This window comes from Chiloscyllium plagiosum, unplaced genomic scaffold (assembly GCF_037043375.1).
Source record: "Chiloscyllium plagiosum isolate Xiang-an unplaced genomic scaffold, Cpla_swu_hap1 HiC_scaffold_2, whole genome shotgun sequence".
In the NCBI taxonomy this organism is placed as follows: Eukaryota; Metazoa; Chordata; class Chondrichthyes; order Orectolobiformes; family Hemiscylliidae; genus Chiloscyllium; species Chiloscyllium plagiosum.
In genome coordinates this window covers 19,762,786-19,785,661 of record NW_028270140.1, presented here as the reverse complement: position 1 = coordinate 19,785,661, position 22,876 = coordinate 19,762,786, and the positions used below count along the sequence as shown (strand labels likewise).

The 22,876-nt window shown below is 41.0% G+C and overlaps 1 protein-coding gene and 1 long non-coding RNA gene across 2 annotated transcripts in view; one reads left to right on the top strand and one right to left on the bottom strand.

Annotated features, from left to right (window-relative positions):
• Positions 1-13,472, bottom strand: part of LOC148151831 (transmembrane protease serine 11C-like) — a 33,092-nt gene extending 19,620 nt beyond the window's left edge. Inside the window, exons 1-3 of the mRNA XM_087995126.1 lie at positions 13,301-13,472; positions 8,693-8,836; positions 1,226-1,294 (exon numbers count right to left, since the gene is read on the bottom strand). Of these exons, the coding sequence (XP_087851252.1) occupies positions 1,226-1,294; positions 8,693-8,795 (172 nt within the window). The 5' untranslated portion in view covers positions 8,796-8,836; positions 13,301-13,472. The remainder of the gene's footprint in view (positions 1-1,225; positions 1,295-8,692; positions 8,837-13,300) is intronic.
• LOC148151830 (uncharacterized) overlaps positions 1-22,876 on the top strand; it is a 48,996-nt gene that overhangs the window by 9,947 nt on the left and 16,173 nt on the right. The gene's annotated exons all lie outside the window — the stretch shown is intronic.

Here is a 22,876-nt window from a genome sequence, read left to right as displayed (position 1 = left end):
TAACCTGGGGAATAAAAAGACTTTCATAAAAGAAGTCCATAGTGATGTATTAAAATGAGAACTTTGCATCTGCTTTTATCGAGGAAGATGATGTTACCACCAGGTCCAAGTGAAATAGATATCTGAAAAACTGCTGGACTAAAAACTGATATATATAAAAAAAGAGGGACATTAGAAAGCTACCAGGAAAGGTGACAAGGTAAGTCACCAAGACCTGGCCAGATGTAATCACAGGGGCATGGACCATTATTGTTTATTCCTCCTTACATTCTGAAATGGTCCCAGAGAATTGGGAAATTGAAAGTATTATACCTTGGTCAACAAAGCAGTGAAGGGATAAGTCCAAGCAGGTTATATTTGGTGGTGGAAAAACTTTTGGAAATGATAATCTGTGGCAAAATCATTAGTCACTTGGACAAAAATAAATGAATTATAGAAAGTCAGTCTGGCTGTGTTAAGGGAAATTTTAACTAATTTGACTGAGGTTTTGGGTGAGGTAACAGAAATGGTTGATGAGAGCCCTATGTCAACGGGCTGTACTTGAACTTTCAAATAAGGTATCACATTACAGGTTTGTCAGCAACAAGCTGAAATATATAAGAGAGCTTGAAGCAGCGTAGATATGAAGTTGGCCAAGTCATGAGAAACAGAGAGCAGTGGCAAATGGTTGTCTGTTTCAATGTAGAGGTGTTACAGTGAGGTTGTCCAAGGTTCACAATTAAGACCACTGCTTTTTATGATCTATGTTAATGATTTAGACTTTGGTGTGCAAGGGGCAATTTCAAAAATCACAGAATCATAGACTAGGAAGTATTGTGAATAGTGAGGAGGAGGGTAGAGATTAAAATCAAAAAAGGTGTGGATAGGATAATGGAATAAGGAACAGGCAGGAAGTGAAATTTATTAAAGAGAAGTGGGATGTGGTATATTTTGGCCAGAATAACAAGGTTAGGCAGTGTATATAACTCTAAACAAGGCACAACAGTAGAGAGACTTGACAGCTTGTATGCACAAATCATTGAACATAGCAAAGGATGTTGAGAAAATGGTTAATAAAGCATCTATACTTTATAAGTAGGGGCATAGAGAACAGAAGCAAGAGTGTCTTGATAAAACTGTACTAAGCACTTGTTTGGCCAGGAATTAATACAGTCAGTCAGCACAAAGATGATGAATCACTCATATTCTGCTATAAATAAAAATGTTATGAAAAGTTTCAACTTACTTCCATTTATCAAAGTCTGGTTTGTTGACCCATGATGCAGGTACTCTGAAGTTTCCTTTTTTAAATCACCTGAAAATTACAGAGATTGTAATGGAGCAAGGTTGTTGTAATTGCACTGGCAACAATTAATAACCAGAGCAAAGGAGTGTTATTTTTCTTTAAATAAATAAAATAACTTGCACTTCAACAGAGATTGTCCCAAAATATCTCACTGCAAGTTGATTTTGATGTGTAGCAAAAATAGCAGAACAGGGAGTGATGACCGAAGATGGTGCATCTTTAACCTTGAATTCTAGAAGAGTAAGAAAGCTTATCGCTAAGTCAGAAGCACAGTGTTTTGGAAACATCATCACCATGTCTGCCAAATTCCTATGTCTCAACTGGGAGACAGCAAGTATTTTCTCTGTGTTTAAGCTTTTCGTGCATTTAGAATTGTGGTTTATTGATTTGCCAGTGTCGGAATCAGACAAACCAGCTGCAAGATAAAACCTGCAATAGATGAATAATAATTTCACAGATTAAACTTGTCTGGACTATCAGAAGGAGAACAAAATGTTGTTATAGTTAATCACTTCGGAAGGATAAATGTTGGAGACTGCACTAGGTTCCACCCAATCTCATGGTGTCATACAGTCTTGGGTGGAAGAATAACTCTGGATTTCAAAAGGGGATAGGTGACAGCAAATATCACTAGAAAAACCAAGTTCATAGACAGTTACAGCTCAGCAGGAGGCCATTGTCTCTGCACTATCCAACAAAGATCCGACTGCACTAATCCCATTTTCCAGTTCTTGACCTCTATCCTAGAGGCAATGGCAACACAATTGAATATCTAAATATGGCAATCCCAGGTGGTGAAAAGGGTCCCTGTCTGAGTCCAGTTGCAATTCGATTTGTATGCAAGTCAGAACACATGACGGAACAATATAAAATAGCCAGTTGTAAGTACAGGATACAATTGTATGTTGGATCTTTAAAATTACAGAGGAACCTCAACTATTCGAAGGATTCGGGTGGGGAGTATTTTGTTTGGTTAATTGAATTCTGGATTATCAAATGTCGAATAGCATAGTTTAGCCAAACATCGGAACCTTGTGATCTTGCCAGATAATCCGATATTCGGATAAGCAAATGCCGGGTAATCGAGGTTCCTCTGTACATCCCAACATGGGATCCTGTTCATAAGTATGACTATTCGTAAGTCATAGAACATAACAGCACAGTATAGGTCCTTCGGCCCTCGATGTTGTGCCGACCTGTGGAACCCAATCTGAAGCCTATCTATCCTACACTATTCCATTTTCATCTATATGTTTATTCGATAACCATTTAAATGCCCTTAAATTTGGCGAGTCTACTACTGTTGCAGGTAGTGTGTTCCACACCCTTACTGCACTTTGAGTAAAGAAACTACCTTTGACATCTGTCCTATATCTATCACCCCTCAATTTAAAGCTATGGCCCCTTCATGCTAGACATCATCATCCAAGGAAAAAGGTTGTCACTGTCCACCCTATCTAACCTTCTGATTATCTTGTATGTCTCAATTAAGTCACCTCACAACCTTCTTTAACGAAAACAGCCTCAAGTCCCTCAGCCTTTCCTCATAAGACCATCCCTCCATACCAGGCAACATCCTAGTAAATCTCCTCTGAACCCTTTCCAAAGTTTTCACATCCTTCCTATAATACAGTGATCAGAAATGTATGCAGTACTCAGAGTGGAGCTGCACCAGAGTTTTGTACAGCTGCAGCATGACCTCGTGGCTCCAAAACTCAATTGCTTTACCAATAAAAGCTAACACACCATATGCTTTCTTAACAACCCTATCAACCTGTGTGGCAACTCTCAAGGATCAATGTACATGGATACAGATCTCTCTGTTTATCTACACTGCCAAGAATCTTACCATTAGTCCAGTACTCTTTATTCCTTTTGCTCCTTTCAAAGTGAATCACCTCACACTTTTCTGCATTAAACTCCATTTGCCATCTCTCTGACCAGCTCTGCAGCTTGTCTACGTCTCTCTGTAACCTGCAACATCCTTCAACACTATCCACAACCCCACCAACCTTTGTGTCATCCACAAATTTACTAAGCCATCCTTCTACATCCTCATCCAGGTCATTTATAAAAATGACAAACAGAAGTGGCCCCAAAATAGGGCCTTGCAGTGTACCACTAGTAACTGAACTCCAGGATGAGCATTTCCCATCAACCATCACCCTCTGTCTTCTTTCAGCTAGCCAATTTCTGATCCAAACCACTAAATCACCCTCAATCCCATGCCTCCGTATTTAGGGTTTTCCTTGATCCTATCCACCAACAACTTCTCATGGCTCCTCATGACTCTGCTTAACTCTCTCTTTAGGTCTTTGCTGGCTAACTTGTAATTCTCAACCACCATAATTGAGCCTTCAAGTCTCATCCTAACATAAGCCTTCTTCTTCCTCTTGACAAGAGATTCAACTTCTTTCGTAAACCACAGCTCCCTCACTCGACCACTTTCTCCCTGCCTGACAGGTACATATTTATCAAGGACATGCAGTAGCTGTTCCTTGAATAAGCTCCACATTTCAAATGTACCCATCACCTGCAGTTTCCTCCACCATCCTATGCATCCTAAATCTTGCCTAATCACGTCATGATTGCCTTTCTTCCAAGCAATAACTCTTGCCCTGCAGAATATACCTATCCTTTTCCATCACTAAAGTAAACATAACCAAATTGTGGTCACTATCACCAAAGTGCTCACCTCCGTAGGCGGCACGGTGGCACAGTGGTTAGCACTGCTGCCTCACAGCGCCAGAGACCCGGGTTCAATACCTGCCTCAGGCGACTGACTGTGTGGAGTTTGCACGTTCTCCCCTTGTCTGGATGGGTTTCCTCCAGGTGCTCCGGTTTCCTCTCACAGTCCAAAGATGTGCAGGTCAGGTGAATTGGCCATGCTAAATTGCCCGTAGTGTTAGGTAAGGGGTAAATGTAGGGGTATGGGTTGGTTGCGCTTTAGCGGGTCGGTGTGGACTTGTTGGGCCGAAGGGCCTGTTTCCACACTAAGTAATCTAATCTAATCTAATCCCTCCAAATCTAACAGCTGACCAGGTTCATTAGCCAGTACCAAATCCAATGTGACCTCACCCCTTGTTGCCCTGTCTACATACTGTGTCAGGAAACCCTCCTGCACACATTGGATAAAAACTGACTCATGTAAAGTACTCAAATATAGTATTTCCGGTTAATATTTGGAAAGTTAAAGTCCCCATAATAACTACCCTGTTACTCTCACTCCTATTGAGAATCATCTTTGCTATCTTTTCCTGTACTTCTCTGGAACTATTTGGAGGCCTATAGAAAACTCCCAACAGGGCGACCTTGCCTTTCCTGTTTCTAACCTCAGCCCATACTAGTCAGTAGATGAGTCCTCAAAAATTCTTTCTGCCACTGTAATACTGTCCTTGACTAACAATGCCACACCTCTTCCTCTTTTACCATCTTCTCTGTTCTTACTGAAACATCTAAATCCCAGAACCTGCAACAACCATTCCTGTCCCTGCTCTATCCATGTCTCCAAAATAGTCACAACATCGAAGTCCCAGGTAACAACCCATGCTACAACTTCACCCACCTTATTCCAGATGCTCCTAGCGTTGAAGTAGACAAACTTCAAACTACCTTCCTGCTTGGTGGTGAACTTGTGTGACCTTGAAATCTCATTTCTCACCTCACTACTCTCAACCTCCTGGAAACTGGAATTTCAATTTAGGTTCCTATCCCCCGCTGAATTAGTTTAAACCCTCCCGAAGAGGGGTTTGTAAATCGGGAACCCCCTGTACTGCTTAAATGTTCTCATGGGCTCTTATTTTATTGACCAGTTTAGCATGAGAGACTTTATCAAAAACCTTACTAAAGTCCACATTGACTAATCAAATGCATTACCCTCATTAACATTCCTGCAGACATTCTTAACAAATTAACTTAAATTTGTCCAAAATTACCTTCCCTTAACAAATCACTGCTGACTATCTCTGAATAATGTGTGCCTCTCCAAGTGTAAATATAGTTGTGTCCCTCAAAATGATTTCTGATGACTTCCTCTCCACTGAAGTTTGACTGACTGGTATATAATTTTGTGGTCTATCCTTTCCTCCCTTTTTCAAAATAATGGAGCAATGTTAGCAGTCCTCCAGTGCCTCACATGTGGCTCAATGGGATTTGAAAATTATTGACAGGACCCTTTGCCTCTTAGCAGGCTGGGATACATCGCATCCAGGCCTGACGATTAATCCATTTTTAAAGCTAAAACCTGCTCTGTCCTTAATTTCTTCTAATATTTCACAGCCTTCCACCCTGATGTCTATATCCGCATTGCCCTTTTCCATTGTGAAGAACAATATGTGCCAAATCTATTCATTGAGAAGACAGTCAGAAATTAACTCGTCCAGGATCAAACTGTTATCATTCAGCAAGTTAAGGGACAGCCTGTAGAAGATTCCACGGGGTTTCCTAGACATAGTGGAGCTCAGAAAGGAAGAATATGAATGTACAACCCATTTTGTCATAAGGGAATCAGCTCAAGAGGAAGGGAATCTGTGTTTATACAGGACTGGTTGAAATGTTTGCCATTTCTATCATCAAGGAAGAGCCTCCTGATGATAGAAATCAGCAAAGTTAGTGAGCAAAACCAAATACTGACAAAAACAATGAGCAATACTTCAACAAGCCATTTGAATTCATTGAAGAATAGTTACCCGAAGTTGTTCAGACAAGCAAAGCAGTATGCAGGACATATTGTTGTAGCAGATTTAAATTCAATAAATGACAAGTTCATGAGGAACATTATCATTCCTGGTCTTCCAAAATAGACTTATTAGTATTAGTGGCAGAGCTAATTCTAAAAGAAAAGCTGCAAAGCTCCAGTGACATGACTGAGGATAGAAAATATCGAGTGCACCAATACAGCAAAATCAAAGGGCAAATGGAAACAGCCAATCTAATCAATGTCACAAATGTACAAGTACTTCAGCATAACGGATTGCAAATAATTGCACAAAATGAAGATGAGCTGCTCACAACTCCTATGGGAGTTAAACCAATTTCTACAAACTGGGGACAGGGTCAAAAAAGAACTTTGTCTTGCTTGGAAATCCAGAATACTGCAAGAGATAAAATTACTTCCAATGAGCAGCAACTTACTGCTGAACCAGATAGCTGTCCCATATCAACATCTGGAGGACTTTGAATTTTCATCATGGAAGATGGCTGACATCAACTTGAGACGATAAAGGTCACCTTTTATGACATTTGGGGTCATTGAACCTTCTTTCTCCATTCTCAACTTGACACAAAGTGCAATCTCTTCAGGAAAGAAGGGCCTTTTCGAACACATGCAGACAGCCAACTTGAGTTCAAGAATTTGCTCTTCAAGGAAACTTTCTCATTACCGTTCACTGATCTGAGAGGTCTGAAGAGCGGCATGGTGGCTCAGTGGTTAGCACTGCTGCCTCACAGCACCAGGGTCCCAGGTTTGATTCCAGCCTCGGGCAACTGTCTGTGTGGAGTTTGTACGTTCTTCCCGTGTCTGCATGGGTTTCCTCCGGGTGCTCCGGTTTCCTCCCACAGTCCAAATATGTGCAGGTCAGGTGAATTGGCCATGCGAAATTGCCCATAGTGTTAGGTGCATTAGGGAAATGTGTCTGGGTGGGTTACTCTTCGGAGGGTCGGTGTGGACTGGTTGGGCCGAAGGGCCTGTTTCCACACTGTAGGGAATCTAATCTAAAGATGGCTGATTGATAGAAAACAGAGTATATATTAATGGATCTTTTATTGATTAGCAGCAGTGATGAGTGGGGACCTGAGGAGTCTCAACCTTTCACAATTTGAGACAATGACTTAGATAAGGGGAGCAAAGGCATGGCCATGAAATTTTCAGTTGAGATAAAGATAGGTTATGAAGATGACATAAGGAGGTTGCAGACCAATGTAGATAGGTTGAGTAAGTGGACAAAGATCTGGCAAATGGACTGTAGTGTGGAAAAATATGGAATTGTTCATTTAGACAGAGAAAATAAGAAAAAACAGAACATTATGTAAATAGGGAATGACTGTAGGGTTCTGTAATACAGAACTCTTTGTGTTCTTGTACACAAGTCACTAAAAGTCAATATGCAGGTACAGCAAATCATTAAGGTGGTTGATGGAATGCTATGCTGAAAATGTGTTGCTGGAACAGCGCAGCAGATCAGACAGCATCCAGGGAACAGGAGAATCGACGTTTCGGGCATAAGCCCTTCCTGATTCCTGAAGAAGGGCTTATGCCCGAAACGTCGATTCTCCTGTTCCCTGGATGCTGTCTGACCTGCTGCGCTGTTCCAGCAACACATTTTCAGCTCTCATCTCCAGCATCTGCAGACCTCACTTTCTCCTGATGGAATGCTATGCTTTATTAGAAAAATTGAAAATGAAAACAAGGATGTAATGCTTCACAGGACATTAGTGATCTCGAATAATGTGTGTAGTTTTGGTTCCCTTGTTTAGTGAAATTATCTTCTCCAACAGAGATGATGGAATAGCATTATTGGTTATTGGGAAAATTACCATTACATGTCCACTTAATAAAATCATTCAATGGAGCAGTTTGATTCAGAATGATATAATGTAAAAATTATATTGAAAGCAGTGTAATTTAGTTATATATCTAATTTGATGACCTTGATGTCATAGTTGACCCTGAGCTGAACTTTTGACCCACGTTCTCTCCATCACAGAGAATGCCTAATTCTAAAGATGTAATATTAATCTTGTTTATCCTACCTTCAACTTACCTTCTCTGAAATCTTTATCTCTTCTTTTGTTACCTCCAAAATAAACTGTTCCAAAGATCCTCAGGTGAGCATCTCATCGTCCAGAAACTTGAACAGATAAATTCTGTCTTTATTTAACCCACTAAAAAATCCAAATGATCAACCACCCCTGTGCTTGCTGGAACAAAATATTCTCATCAAACAAAATCACAAATTTAAAAATCCCAATTTTACTGTTCAAATATCTCCTTTTGCTTTCAGGTTCAAGTGCCACATTTTCTCCAGATTTATAACTCTCCAAGAGCTTCGTGTTCCTCCAAATTCGGTCTCTTGTGCAACCCTACTGCTTTTACTGCAGCATAGTTATCTGTGTCTTCAACTGTCTGGATCTCCTCCATAAACCTTTCTAACTCGCTCTCTTTCTTACTAAGTGTTTTGCTAACCAAGTCTCTAGCCATCCATCCTAATATCTCCTTTTTGGGTTCACGGTCACTTTTTGTCAAACTATACACTGCAGATCACATCAGGAAATTTTACTCAATTGAAAGCACCATGTAAATGTCAGATTTTACTGAACCCAAACACATTTCATTCCCTTCATGACTGACCTTTAATTTCAAGTCCCTTCAAGTCTAAGCAGCATGAAGCAAACATATTTTCCTCTTACCTTCTGTCAGAAGTTTTGCTAGAATAATAGCTGCTGATGTCAAAAGAATCAGAATAAGGCCCACGATTGCAGACACTAACAGTAATCCTTTTGAAAATTTCATTTTCCAGAGTAAATTTTAAATTCTTATACTTCTCACCTTCCCTGTGAAGAAATAAGAAGGGATATGTGATGATCTATAAATACAATATTCGGAAAATTATCAGAATATGTTCTGTTCCCAAATTTTACAATTGTCATGCATTAACGCTTATCTTTATATTTTGTGGAGCAGTCTGTTTGATGGGAATAGGCCAAAATCTACAAAAGTGAAGCAGGTCTGGTTTTCCTCTTCGGTGGTTTCAAACTAAGGAAGTCTATTTTTTGCAAAGCCCATTTATGTTTCCTATCTTTAGTTAGAAAGTTGAGTTCACAACTCAATCCAGAATCTTTATTATGTAACCTGGACTGACAATTTGGCAGTGTTGAAGGAGCACTGCATGTCAGAGGTGTCAAAAGACATTTTAAAGCAAAGGCCTGTCAGTTCTATCAGGCACTTTTAAAGGATCCAATGACGCTACTTTGAAGGAGAAGAGAAGGGTTTGTCAAGTATCATTGTCAATGTTTATTTTATCCACTAAACATCTAGACCAAACCATCTGGTCATTTATTTCACAGCTGTTTCTGGGATTTTTCTGTGTATACAAACTTACTGTTTATATTACAACAGTGACTACAAAAATACTTCACTGGGTGTAGAATGCTTCGGGGCCTGCCACATCCACAGAAGTCTAAGACTACATTTGAATTAGATTTTATTGTCATGTGTACTCAAGCATAGAAGTACAGTGAAAAGTTTATAATGTCATCATACATGGCACTATCTTAGGTACAAAGTACCAAGTTACACATCTTAGATACTAAAATAGATTAGGTACAAAAGTAGACAAATAAACAAAAAAAAAGTTACATTACAATTCTTCATAGTGTAAATTAGGAAAATAAAGACTCATTTGCCTGAGGGACTTGTCAATTTAATTAGTCAAATATCATGACTTCCATATTCTTGGGAAAGTGTATGTCAAACTTCCTGTAGAGCAGTGAGGTGGGCAGAATTTTAAGATTAGATTAGATTAGATTCCCTACAGTGTGAAAACAGGCCCTTTGGCCCAACCAGTCCACACTGACCCTCCGAAGAGGAACCCACCCAGACCCATTTCCCTCTGACTAATGCACCTAACACTACGGGCAATTTAGCATGGCCAATTCACCTGACCTGCACATCTTTGGACTGTGGGAGGAAACCGGAGCACCCGGTGGAAACCCATGCAGACACGAGGAGAATGTGCAAACTCCACACAGACAGTCAATGTTTCAATCTTTCCTAAAAGTTGGAACTGTATGGATTACGAATGGTCAAGACAAATTAAGGGAAATCAGATTACATTGATAAAGTTAACGTAGAAACCTGTTGGAATAAACATGACCAAGGTAGTTTCAATTAATCGCAAGTTTCACCATTTTTGCACACATTCCACAATTCTGAACCTCCGCCTCAAACAGGTTTCAGTCTGAAATACCACAAAATAAAATTGTATTCCAGGTTGAAAAATGAATCCTTTGATTGCAAAATCTGTCTTACATGTGTGACTCAGAGGAGACAGGCTGCTACTCATACCCGGCTGACACTGAACATAATGTACATTTAAAATTAATTTTCCCAGTAATAAACATAATGGTTGTCAGGGCCAGGAGCTGAAATAAAAATGAGTGCTGGAGACAGCTTGGTCCCAATGAAAGTTGATATCATTTTAGAATTTAGTTCCAGTCATGAAAGTTACAGCAAAGGAGAGATGCCACAAAGCTTTGTAAAGGGTGCCTTGGTGTAATACAGGGTGATCAATAAATTATCATTGCAATTTTGATCAGAAATTCTATGGTAGAGTTGACTGGTGCAATCTAATCAAGCCATGTCAAGGGGTTTGTTGGAAGTTCAGGGGGCATTTTTAGGTGAGAATAGTCAGGTCAGGGAGGACTTTGATAATCAGGAGTTTAGAAGGGGGGGGGTTGGAAGGGGTGGGGAAGGGGTGGGGCGGAGGGGGGAAGCGGTGTGGGGGAAGGCTGTGAGGTGAAGTACCCGGGAGGCAAAACTAAGATTCATTGACTAACATTTTCTGGATCACCATTTTTATTACATAGCTATAACAAGAATATTGCAATAAATATTACTTTTGTAGAATCGTATTTATGTTGACTAGTTTGTATTTATTTAGTATAGATTGTAATATTCTGGAGTCTACATGGAAAGTCAAGTCTGGCCTCATGAGATTGAAGCATGTGCAGTGTTTAATTAATAGCTTTCAAAACTAAAAAATTACTTTAAAAGCTAGTAAGTTTCACATTCTGGCAGAGGCTTCTTGTCTATTGAAAGCCCACACAAACTCCACACGTGTAGAGTCTACTGTACTTAAATCAATGATGACAGCATAAAGGCCAGGAAAAGTAATTCTTATATTTGCATAACAAGCTAAATTTACAATAGAATTCACTGACCTATAAGCGCTGTCTTCTGACCTGCTATTCAATATGGACATAAAAGAAATCCATATGTGATGCAAAGTCTTTGTGCACTGTATATGCACAGAGTCTATGTGTATTTCAGACATGCCTCTCTCTCTCCACCAGGGATATATTTCCCTCCCCACCCCTTTCCGCCTTCCGCAAAGACCATTCCCTTCGTGACTACCTGATCAGGTCCACGCCCCCCCCCCTACAACCCACCCTCGCATCCTGGCACCTTCCCCTGCCACCGCAGGAACTGTAAAACCTGCGCCCACACCTCCTCCCTCATCTCTATCCAAGGCCCTAAAGGAGCCTTCCACATCCAAAGTTTTACCTGCACATCCACTCATATCATTTATTGTATCCGTTGCTCCCGATGTGGTCTCCTCTACATTGGGGAGACTGGACACCTCCTAGCAGCACTTTAGGGAACAACTCTGGGACACCCGCACCAATCAACCACACCCCCCTGTGGCCCAACATTCAACTCCCCCTCCCACTCTGCCGAGGACATGGAGGTCCTGGGCCTCCTGCACCGCCGCTCCCTCACCACTGGACGCCTCATCTTCCGCCTTGGAACACTTCAACCTCAGGGCATCAATGTGGACTTCAACAGTTTCCTCATTTCCCCTTCCCCACCTCACCCTAGTTCCAAACTTCCAGCTCCGCACTGTCCCCATTACTTGTCCGGACTTGTCCTACCTGCCTATCTCCTTTTCCACCTATCCACTCCACCTCTCCTCCCTGACCTATCACCTTCATCCCCTCCCCCACTCACCTATTGTACTCTATGCTACTTTCTCCCCACCCCCATCCTCCTCTAGCTTATCTCTCCACGCTTCAGGCTCTCTGCCTTTATTCCTGATGAAGGGCTTTTGCCCGAAACGGGCAGCACGGTGGCACAGTGGTTAGCACTGCTGCCTCACAGCGCCAGAGACCCGGGTTCAATTCCCACCTCAGGCGACTGACTGTGTGGAGTTTGCACATTCTCCCCATGTCTGCGTGGGTTTCCTCCGGGTGCTCCGGTTTCCTCCCACAGTCCAAAGATGTGCAGGTCAGGTGAATTGGCCATGCTAAATTCCCCGTAGTGTTAGGTAAGGGGTAAATGTAGGGGTATGGGTGGGTTGCGCTTCGGCGGGTTGGTGTGGACTTGTTGGGCCGAAGGGCCTGTTTCCACACTAAGTAATCTAATCTAATAAAAAAACGTCGATTTGGATGCTGCCTGAATTGCTGTACTCTTCCAGCACCACTAATCCAGAATCTGGTTTCCAGCATCTGCAGTCATTGTTTTTACCCTCTCTCTCTCTCTCTCTCTCTCGTCTGTCTAGATTGAAGTGAAATTGGTGGAGGTCTGTGAGCCCTACCTCCTATAATTTTGGTGTCTACCACATCCTTTAATTTCATAATTCAACATTTAGGAAAGTACCTTCAGCTGCCTGGAACCTAATCTAAGGAATTTCCCTATCATCCCAAGCATATCTTTCCAACTCTTGCCCTCTCTTTTAACAAACTCATTGAAACTTTCCTCTGACTCCCCTTAAAGTTACCTGTTCTAATATTTGCATAAGTGTGTTCAATTTTGTTTTACAGTATTCTTCTAATACACACACTCATTTTATTGCCTGAAGGTCACTGTTAAAAATGAAAATGTGGAAGCACTGGGTATCTGTGAACTTGTTGTCCTGTAATCTTAAGCTTGTTCATATAACTTGATAAAATTTTACTAGGAGATCTTTCAGTCAATAAATGAATCAGTCGCCAAATTGCAGGACATTTGAATACATTCTTTTTTAAAAGAATGCTTGCACCAACTAACACTGCCAACAATTATAGTTACAGAGTTTATACCTTCAACCTCATCGAGCACTTCAGTCCAAAGTACATTTTCCTGAATGTTCATTGGTAATCCAGTGATTTTGAATCAGATAAAACCAAATTAGCAAAAATGTATCTGAATCCTGTGATACCTAGTTTGCTTTAAGTTTAACCAAGTGTTGTTCACTTATTTAAAGCAGAGTCTAGTCAAAGAAGGCATAAATTAGAAGATAAATAAGGGTACAACCTTACCTCACACAAAGTAATGTTGTATTAGGAGTGACGGTCCTTAACATCCGCATTCATTCTTTTACCCAGTCCGAAGAGCAAAAATCGGATGCATGTAAATAACCTAATGAAGCACGTAATCATGCATATTAACTTAGACACTGAGTCATTTCAGAGGCATCATTTAACATGCCTGTGTGTGTATGTGTATACACAAGATTACATGACTGGAAGGGTCTAAAAAGTGGAAGAGATTTTGCATAAAATTGCAGCTGCTTATTCATCAACTGAGACAGTTTTGGTTGGTGTGTTGCATTATTAAGCAAGAGTTCAGTTTTCCACTAAGGATTTAGTAATCATTTCCAGCCTATATGCTTACCATCATGCAAGACAGTTTTTGAGGATGGAAAACACTTTTAAAGCAGTTTTTAATTATTGAGGTTGAGGTGCAGCTTTGGAAAGGACAACTAGATTCCAAGATCTCTGTAAATTATTGCTGATATTAAGATAATAATACTCAATTGTGCTCAAAATAATAGGCTGCTGGACCTACTTTAAAGATTGAAAATGTATTGCAACTGTTGAGTAGGATTACTATGCTCCATTACTGGGAGGTTACAAACATCGAAGAAACTACATTTAATACTAACAAAGATTTGGCCAAAGATTTCGGAATTATTTTCTCTGTTCTGTAATAGGCAAGACATTTATTTACACAGTAAAACCAAATCAGAATATCTAACTGTGGAGTGTTTCATGTATTATGAAACCACAATAAAGTGTTTGGAAAGATGGTCCAGCTCATTCCATACTAAATCTATTTTATTCTACAAAATGTTTTGTTTCACTCGCTTAACAGTTAGAAATGTAAACTCTTGGGAATGTTAAGACATAAAGAATGAAAAATTACAGAATGAATAAAACAAATGTGTTGAACTCCAAGGCAATTCCTTCCAGGTACTTGAATCAATCCCTTGATTCATTCTTGGGATGTGGGCATCAGTGGCAAGTCCAACATGATTACCCTTGAACTGACTGCTTCCTCAGCCATTTAAAAGTGCAGTTAAGAGTTGGTCACGTTGCTATAGCTCTGGAATCAGTCCAGATAAGGATGACAGAATAAAAGCCAGGTGAGTCGTTTGCAAGGACCAATGATAATTTCATAGTGACAAGTTCTGAGACTCGTTTTCAATTCCAGATTTATGATTTACTTTAAATTCCAGAAGTTGCTTTGCTGGAATGTTTTTAATTAATTCACGGGATCAAGGGCGTTGCTGGTTAGGCCAGCATTCAGTGCCCATCCTTAATTGCCCGAGGTCAGTTAAGAGTCAACCACTTGCTGTGGATATAGAGTTACATGTAGGCCAGACCAGGTAAGCACAGCAGTTTCCTTCCCTAAAAGGACATTAGTGAACCTGAAGGGTTTTTCTCCAACAATGATTAATGCTTTCATGGTCAACATTGGATCCTTCTTTTCAAATTTTACCATCTCTCAAGTTTTATTCTTATTGCTGATACACTGTTACCCATTTTACACATTAGACAACTTCAAAACCTATCCCTGGATCCTTCTTATATTTTATAATTACCAAGATTTTATGACATAACTTCGGTACAGGTGGGACTTGAACCTGTTTTTCCTGGGCCAAAGGTAGGACACCACCAACAATCTATACCCTGAATCTTTAAATTTGGATGAGTCAATTGGGTTGCATAAGTGCAAACTAGCACAATAATGTGTTCAGGACAAGGCAGCACTGCTGTATAACATACTACTTCCAGTCATGTTTCACATGTGAAATGAAGCGAAGGTGCCAGTGTTGGACTGAGGTGGACAAAGTTAGAAGTTACATGACACCAAGCTATAATCCAATAGATTTATTTGAAACCACAAGCTTGATGTGAAGCACGATAGCTCAGTTGATTGGACAGCTGGTTTGTGTTGCAGAGGGTTGCCAACTGTGCATGAGTTGAATCTGCATCGGGTGAGATCACGTTGAAGGTCTCTCTCCTGGCATGTTGTCCCTCAGGTTAAGCAACCTTCAGTCAGCTCTACCTAATGAGAAAGCAGCCCTCTCTGACTATGATAGCTTTCACCATTAAGGTGCAATGTCAGAGTTCAGAAGTCAAGGAGCTCAGTTGCAGGTGAAGTTTAATGGGGAGGATCTCCACATGGGATAATGAGTGGAAATCAGCTGCTGGGGTACTGTGAGGTTAAGAGGGACTTGGAGGCTCTGGGGCAGTACCCAATGATCAGACAGAACCCAGTGTTGATGGTGTTCATGTGGGCTGCTGTCCCTCCCATCTGGCCAATTGCAGTGTTTTCATCATTGAACACATAAACAACTTACTTGTAGTTTATATCAGATGCATTCATATGATAGCATGAATCTCAGCAAGTCATAGGAACTGAGTAACAGGATATTATTATAAAAAAGTAAGTAGTTTGGAAATACAAACATCCATTGCTTCAAATTGTGAAGAATCAGGCATAGCCCGGATTCTGCTTAATTTCCAATCTAAGATTTATTGAACAGGAAAGATTGAAACCAAATGTAGGTTACTTTGATGGATATTTCTGTTTCTGAGTTTGTCACCATCCAAGTCAATCTGTGGCATTCTTACCCTCAATTCAATAGGTCTCCTAAGTCTCCGAAGCAGTTTGTTTTTATATACAACCATACCTGAACAATACCCAGGTCTGGGCTAATAAGTGGAAAGTAACAATCATAGTACACAAGCAATGACCATCTCAAATAGAGAGAATTTCACCATCACATCATGACATTCAATGACTTTACCAATGTTGAATCCCCACCATCAACATCTTAGGGGTTTACTATTGTCGAGAAACTGACATGGACCAGCCATACTAATACTGTGCTTCCAAGAGTAGGTCACAGAATTGTTATGGGGGTCATTTGGCCCATTATGCCAATACTGGCTCTTCAAATATGCTGATCAGAGGCTGGGAATCTGTAGTGTAACTCAACTCCTGACTCCCAAATGTTTATGTACCACCTACAGGTCAGAAGTCAGGATAGTGATGGAAAATTTTCCACTTACCTGGTAGATGTAGCTCCAACAACACAAAAGAAATCCTAGGATAGTCTGAGATAAAGTAACCCATTTGATTAAGACTACATCGACGCACATTCACTCCCTCCATCATCAGTGCATAGTGGCAACAGTGTGTACATTCTACAAAATGCACAACTTCCAAACCTGCAACCTCTACCATCTTGGAGAACGAGGGCAGCAGATGAATGGTAAAGCCATCACCTGCATGTTCCTCCACAAACCAGATACTACCCTGACTTGGAATATCATCACTTAGAAATCCCTCCTTAACACCATTTTAGGTGTCCCTAAACATCAAGCTTTGCAGTTTCTCAAGGAGGTCTCTCACCTTTTGAAAAACAACTGGGGATAAGAAATAAATGCTAAGCCAGCAATGTACACATTCCAGAAATTAATTAAAAACAAAAGGAGGCTAGAGAAAAACACAAATGGGAAGAAAAGGAGGAAAGAGGTGGGGTAGCATTCATAATAAGTGACGAGATCAGTAAGTGGGGAGAAATCATCTTAGTTCAGTGGGTGGAAATAAAAAAGTTGGAAAAGAAAGTGGTTTGCTCTTGCTGGAAAGCAAGATTATATGATTCCAGATTATTTCTGTTGCTTCATCTCAGAGATGAGAAATGACAGAAAGAGTTCTGCTTAACTGCTTCTAATCATTAACCAAAAGCTTTGTTAGCTCTTGGCTAGAAGGTTATTTTTATCAGCTTAACCAATGAACATGTGCTGTTAAGTCTGGTTTAAACCATGTTTTGATTACTGTGGATTAGGTATCACAGAAACTAAACTGCATTCTGCTGAGGGGCACAGTGACAGGTTGCAATAACATTTAGTCATGTAAAAAATAGAAATTATATTTTGCAGTCATTTGTTTTAGTTGCTCATTATGTTTGAAAATTAGAATCTCATCGAATTAGTCTGCAGAATATATCCAAATCCCACCATGACAGCTTGAGAGTAGCTGTGGAGAGAAAAGCAGCTAACATTTAGATTGTATTTTGATAGTTCTTTAACCAGAACTGGAAAAAGTAAACTGGCCTTAAATGACTGCAGAGGTAGTGAAAAAGCCTGGAAAAGCAGAAAAGGTCTGCATTAACATGAAAGGCAGGAGAGTTGGTGGACAGGGGAAGAGCTGAATGCCATGGGAGACCACACCACTAGACAGACAGTCTGCACACAAATTGTAGCCCAGGACAGTGCTTATACCAGGTGTAAAAAGACAGCCTACAGGACAGGAAGATCAATGATCCTCAAGCCTTCTGCTGTAAAGGGTGTTACCATCTTCTCTCTGATACCTCACATTAACAAGGGCAACACCCTCTCTAAATCTGTGCTGCACAAACATCTCACGCAGGCTCATTGACTACATCTCTCACTATTGCATGCATCATGTCCACTCAAGGGCTGTCCCCCATCTCATATTCTCAAACTATTAACATTTCTGCCCTTCCTACTTACTCACTGGTCTCACATCACCACCTCTCCTGTTTACTAACTTCTCTTCTATCCACTTCCATTATACTCAACCCCACCGCTCTGTCCCATTGCAGGACAAATTGTCTGACCCAACTCTGGTAACTTCTCAGAGAGAAGATGGTGAATCCACAGTACCCTGCCTGACGTAACCCCAATTGGTTGCACTTGACCTGCAGGACTGATCATGGCCCAATTCCCAGAATGCAAAGACAGTATGGAGTACAGGTTTGGGAGGTCATGTTGCGGCTGTACAGGAGTTTGGTTAGGCCCCTTTTGAAATATTGTGTGCAATTCTGGTCTCCTTCCTATCAGAAAGATGTTGTGAAACTTGAAAGGGTTCAGAAAAGGTTTACAAGGATGTTGCCAGGATTGGAGGATTTGAGCTATAGGGAGAAGTTGAATAAGCTAAGGCTGCTTTCCCTCGAATGTCAGAGGCTGAGGGGTGACCTCATAGAGGTTTATAAAATCATGAGGGGCATGGATAGGGTAGATAGACAAAGTCTTTTCCTTGTGCTGGGGTGGGAGGGGGGGGGGGGGGGGTAGTCCAAAACTAGAGAGCATAGGTTTAGGGTGAGAGGGGAAAGATATAAAAGAGACCTAAGGGGCAACGTTTTCATGCAGTGTGGTACATATATGGAATGAGCTGCCAGAGGAAGTGGTGGAGGCTAGTACAATTGCAACATTTAAAAGGCATTTGGATGGGTATATGAATAGGAAAGGTTTGGAGGAATATAGACCGGACGCAGGCAGGTGGGACTAGATTGGGTTGGGATATCTGTTCGGCATGGACGGATTGGACCGAAGGGTCTCTTTCTGTGCTGTATATCTCTATGACACGGCTCCTTGAATTCTGGTAGGTCAAAGTGCCTGACTGACTGTGGACAATCCCTTGAATTGCAATTGATCAAGCCCCTCAAGGCGATACTAGACCTCCTCATTACCCCAGTAAGGATTGCTCCCTGTTGACTTTCATACATTGCCGTTTGCATGAAGCATATGCAGTGTGTTTACCATATAAACATGCTGCAAATGTAATGAGGCCATAACACAATGTTGTACAGCAACATGTTAACTGGTCAGTGTTCTCCACAATGACAAACTCCTGGCTTACCTTCTGCGCAAAACGTGATGGAATCCATAGAGCCTATGCCTAAATTGAGCATAAAAGACCTTGTTTGTTATGAAAATCATGTGACCCACACAAAGCCTGGCAGCCCATAGTCAATGCTGAAGTCAATCAGTGCGAGCTGAGAAAGCAATATGAAGTAGACAGAGATGGCAGCTTCCAAGTAAGTGCATGCTGAGTGCACACTAAGAAAACAAACTCAGAGTTGCAAGACATATCCAGTGCAGATGCATGTATCCCTCCATACAATGCAATTTGACAGAAACCTGCAAGTCCCAAGTGTTTCTGAGTTCCACAGTAAAGTTTTAGAGGCGACATAGTAGCTCAGTGGTTAGCACTGCTGCCACACAGCACTAGGGACCCAGGTTTGACTCCAGCCTTGGGCAATTGTCTGTGTGGAGTTTGCACATTCTCCCAGTGTCTGCAGAGGGCTGAAGGAGCAAGCAGCAAGCTAGACTGCTTGCTCTGAATTTCATGTCTGAAATTGTCCCCACCTAGTTTCTGTCCTGTAGATGGGAGAATGGGAAATTGCATATCAACGAGGTGCGATTAACTAATAATGATATTTTAATATATGTTAGTGTGCGTATATTAACCTCTTATTATGCACTTGGTTGAAAAATGGAACATTTTGCTCTCAACATCGGCAGTAAGAAGAGACCCAATCTCTGTCAATTTTCCCAATTTCTTTGCCAATGCCCTCATCACTCAGTAGCTGGGAAAATTCAGCCTGTTGTTTCTTGAAGCATCTCCACCACTAAGGTTAAACTGCCTTGCAGTTTCTGGATTTATCTTTTTTCCTCCCTTGATCAAAGATTCAAAACTAGCAATTCTTCCGGTGTTGCGGCATTACCCCAGAGTCTAAGTAATTTGGATAATTATAGTCAGTGCCTCAACAATTTCTGTCTCATAGTTTGGTGCCCTTCCTTGGTCCTGATGTCTTCTCAATTTCAGTAACATAGCCTATTTGATAATCTTCTTTTCAAGTTTAAATTGCTTTAAACACCTAAATTACCTCCTCTTTCACATGACCTGTGCAGTACCTTCTACCATGGTAAAGACAGATGCAAAATATTTATTGAATACCTCAGCCCTGCCTACTAGCTTCCCTTTAATGTTAGCTACTAGTCTCTTATCACAAGCTCTATTTGTTTTTATTATTTGCATTTTCCACTTCATTTTTGCTGCTTCTTTTTTCAGCCTGGTTCTAGGTTGCATTACCCGTCTAACATCTGCCACTTGCATACTTTTTGTTCCTTCTCTTAATCGCAAATCTCTTCTATCATCCAGGGAGCTCTGGATGTGCCCTATTTTTACCCTTTGCGAGAAGATACCTCAGACCTTTTATTGCATCAAAGATCATAAGAAATGATACGCAGTGGAAGAAAAATCTCAAACTGTGTGCATTCCTTGCACAATCTCCCTACGTTTGAACATGCACCCAAATAGGCTGTCATTTCAATGCAGTTCTGTTGGGAATTTCATCCTTTAGATGAGACTTTCAGACAGGTGAAAATGAGGACTGTAGATGCTGGAGATCAGAGTCAAGATTAGAGTGGTGCTGGAAATGCACAGCAGGTCAGGCAGGAGCAGGAAAATCGCTGCTTCGGGCAGGAGCCCTTCATCAGGAATGAAACTTCGATTTTCATGCTCCTTGGATGCTGCCTGACCTGCTGTTCTTTTCCAGCACCACTTTAATCCTGAGACCTTCAGTGTCCACCTTCTTAAGTGGACTTTAAGATTCCATAATATGATTTGGCAAAGGGTACTGTATCTTTTGCCCTGTCTTGGTTTGTCTTTCAGCCAGCCACCTCAAAATAAAAGCCTTATTGCATTTCTTGGCATTTTTCTGAGTATGTTTGAACTGCCAAGTGATTATATTTTGAAACAGCAATGATATCTCAAAAATAAGTTTTAAGATGCCCTAAGGACATGAAAGATATGATACATATGCCAATAATTTCTTTTTCAGTGCTCTGCGTGAACAATTCTGTAGATTTAAATTTTTCAGAACTCTACTGTTTAGTTAAGGAATTGATACAGCTCCCAAGAACTTTTTGACACATTTGGACAGGTACGAGGATAGGAAAGGTTCAGAGGGATATGGGTCAAATGCAGGCAAATAGCATTAGCCCAGTGTAGGAAACCTGGTCAGCAAGGATGAGTTGGGCTGAAGAGTCTGCCTCCATGCCGTAGGACTCTAATTGTTGCTAGGCCATGGTTAGTAGAAACATTACAGGATGGTTAGTGGATTTTAGAAATATATATCAATCATCACAAGCCTGCTAATGGAATACCACATGGATAGCACAGATTGGAAAATGATAGCGTTCAATGGAGAGGCTCCTGTGACATAGTTGTTGTGTCCCTACCTCAGCAACTGCCTATGTGGAGTTTGTACATACTCCCTGTGTCTGTGTGGGTTTCCTTCAGGTGCTCTGATTTCTTTCCACAGACCGAAAATGCGTATTAAGTGCACCTTTCCTCGAGTGTTAATCTATTCATAGAATCATCAAATCCCTACAATGTGGAAACAGGCCATTTGGCCCATCGAGCACACACTGACCCTCCAGAGCAAGCCCATCCAAACACACCCCTGTACTATATCCCTGTACCCCTGCATTTCCCATTACTTATTAACGTAGTCTGCACATCGCTGGACACTGTAGGCAATTTGCCATAACCAATCCAGACAATCTGCACATCTTTGGACTGTGGGAGGAATCCGGAGTACCTGGAGGAAATCCATTTAGCCATAGGGAGAATGTGCAAGTTCCAACAGATTGAAATCACCCATGCTTATTGCACTTTGTCACAAGTACCCAACACTACTTCTTTTGTACTTCAGCCTACATTTTGGATATCATTAAGGGCTTGTAAGCAAATTACGGCTTTTCTCTGCTAATATTCCTCATGTCCACCCAAACCATCTGCATCCTCAAAATTCAAGATCCAAACATTGTCATCATGCAGCTTGCTAGAATACTGGTCCCAGCATAGAATTGGTGACTGTCCCAATGGTATTTTCACTTTTCCTGGTACAGATGATAGTACCCATGAACCAAAACCTAATTGTCCCTCAGCAGTCTTTGAGCCATGCATTCATTTCATTAATCATGTACCCTCCACAATTAGCACATGGCTCTGATAATAATCCAAAAATTATTACCCTTGAGATTCCATTGTTCAGTTTTGTGCCTAGGTCCACATACTTCCTAAGCAGAAACCCTTTCCTTTTCCTATGACATGGATACATTCATACACCTTGACAACTGAATTCTCCTCCTGCTCCAAGTCCTGGAGATGATGCCCTGAACCTTTGCACTGGGTTCACAACATTCCTTTCTGAACTCAAGTTTTTGGCTAAACAGAGCAGTGTTTATCCCCTTCATTCTATAGCCCCCTACTGCCACTACATTCCTTTTTGCTCTCCCCACTTCAAAGGCTTTGTGTACCACAATGCCATGGTCAGTTAGCTCACCAACCCCACAGCCCTTACTCTCATCCAAACAAGCTGAAAGAACTTCAAACTTGCTGGACAATTGCAAAGGCTGAGACTAACGCACTCCTCACCTGTCTCATTTGCTGCCACCTCTTCTTGACCACTGATTAAATCAGAAGACATACATACAAATCAGGAGCAAAAGTAGCTCATTCAGCTCTTCAAATGTGCTCTGCCAATCAATAAGATCAAGGCTGTTCTGATCACAGCTTCAAATCCACATTCCTGCCTTTCTTTGGTAATCTTTTAACCCTGGCTTCTTAAGAACCTTTCTGTCTCTGACTTAATCAAAGTATAAATGAAAAGTCACATGAATAAAAATCAGTTCCAGCTCCAGAGTAACTGGATAACTACCTCTTTGCTAATTTCACCTTGACTGTTTCTTCTCCCTGACCTGACTCTATTCCAGAAATTAGAATTC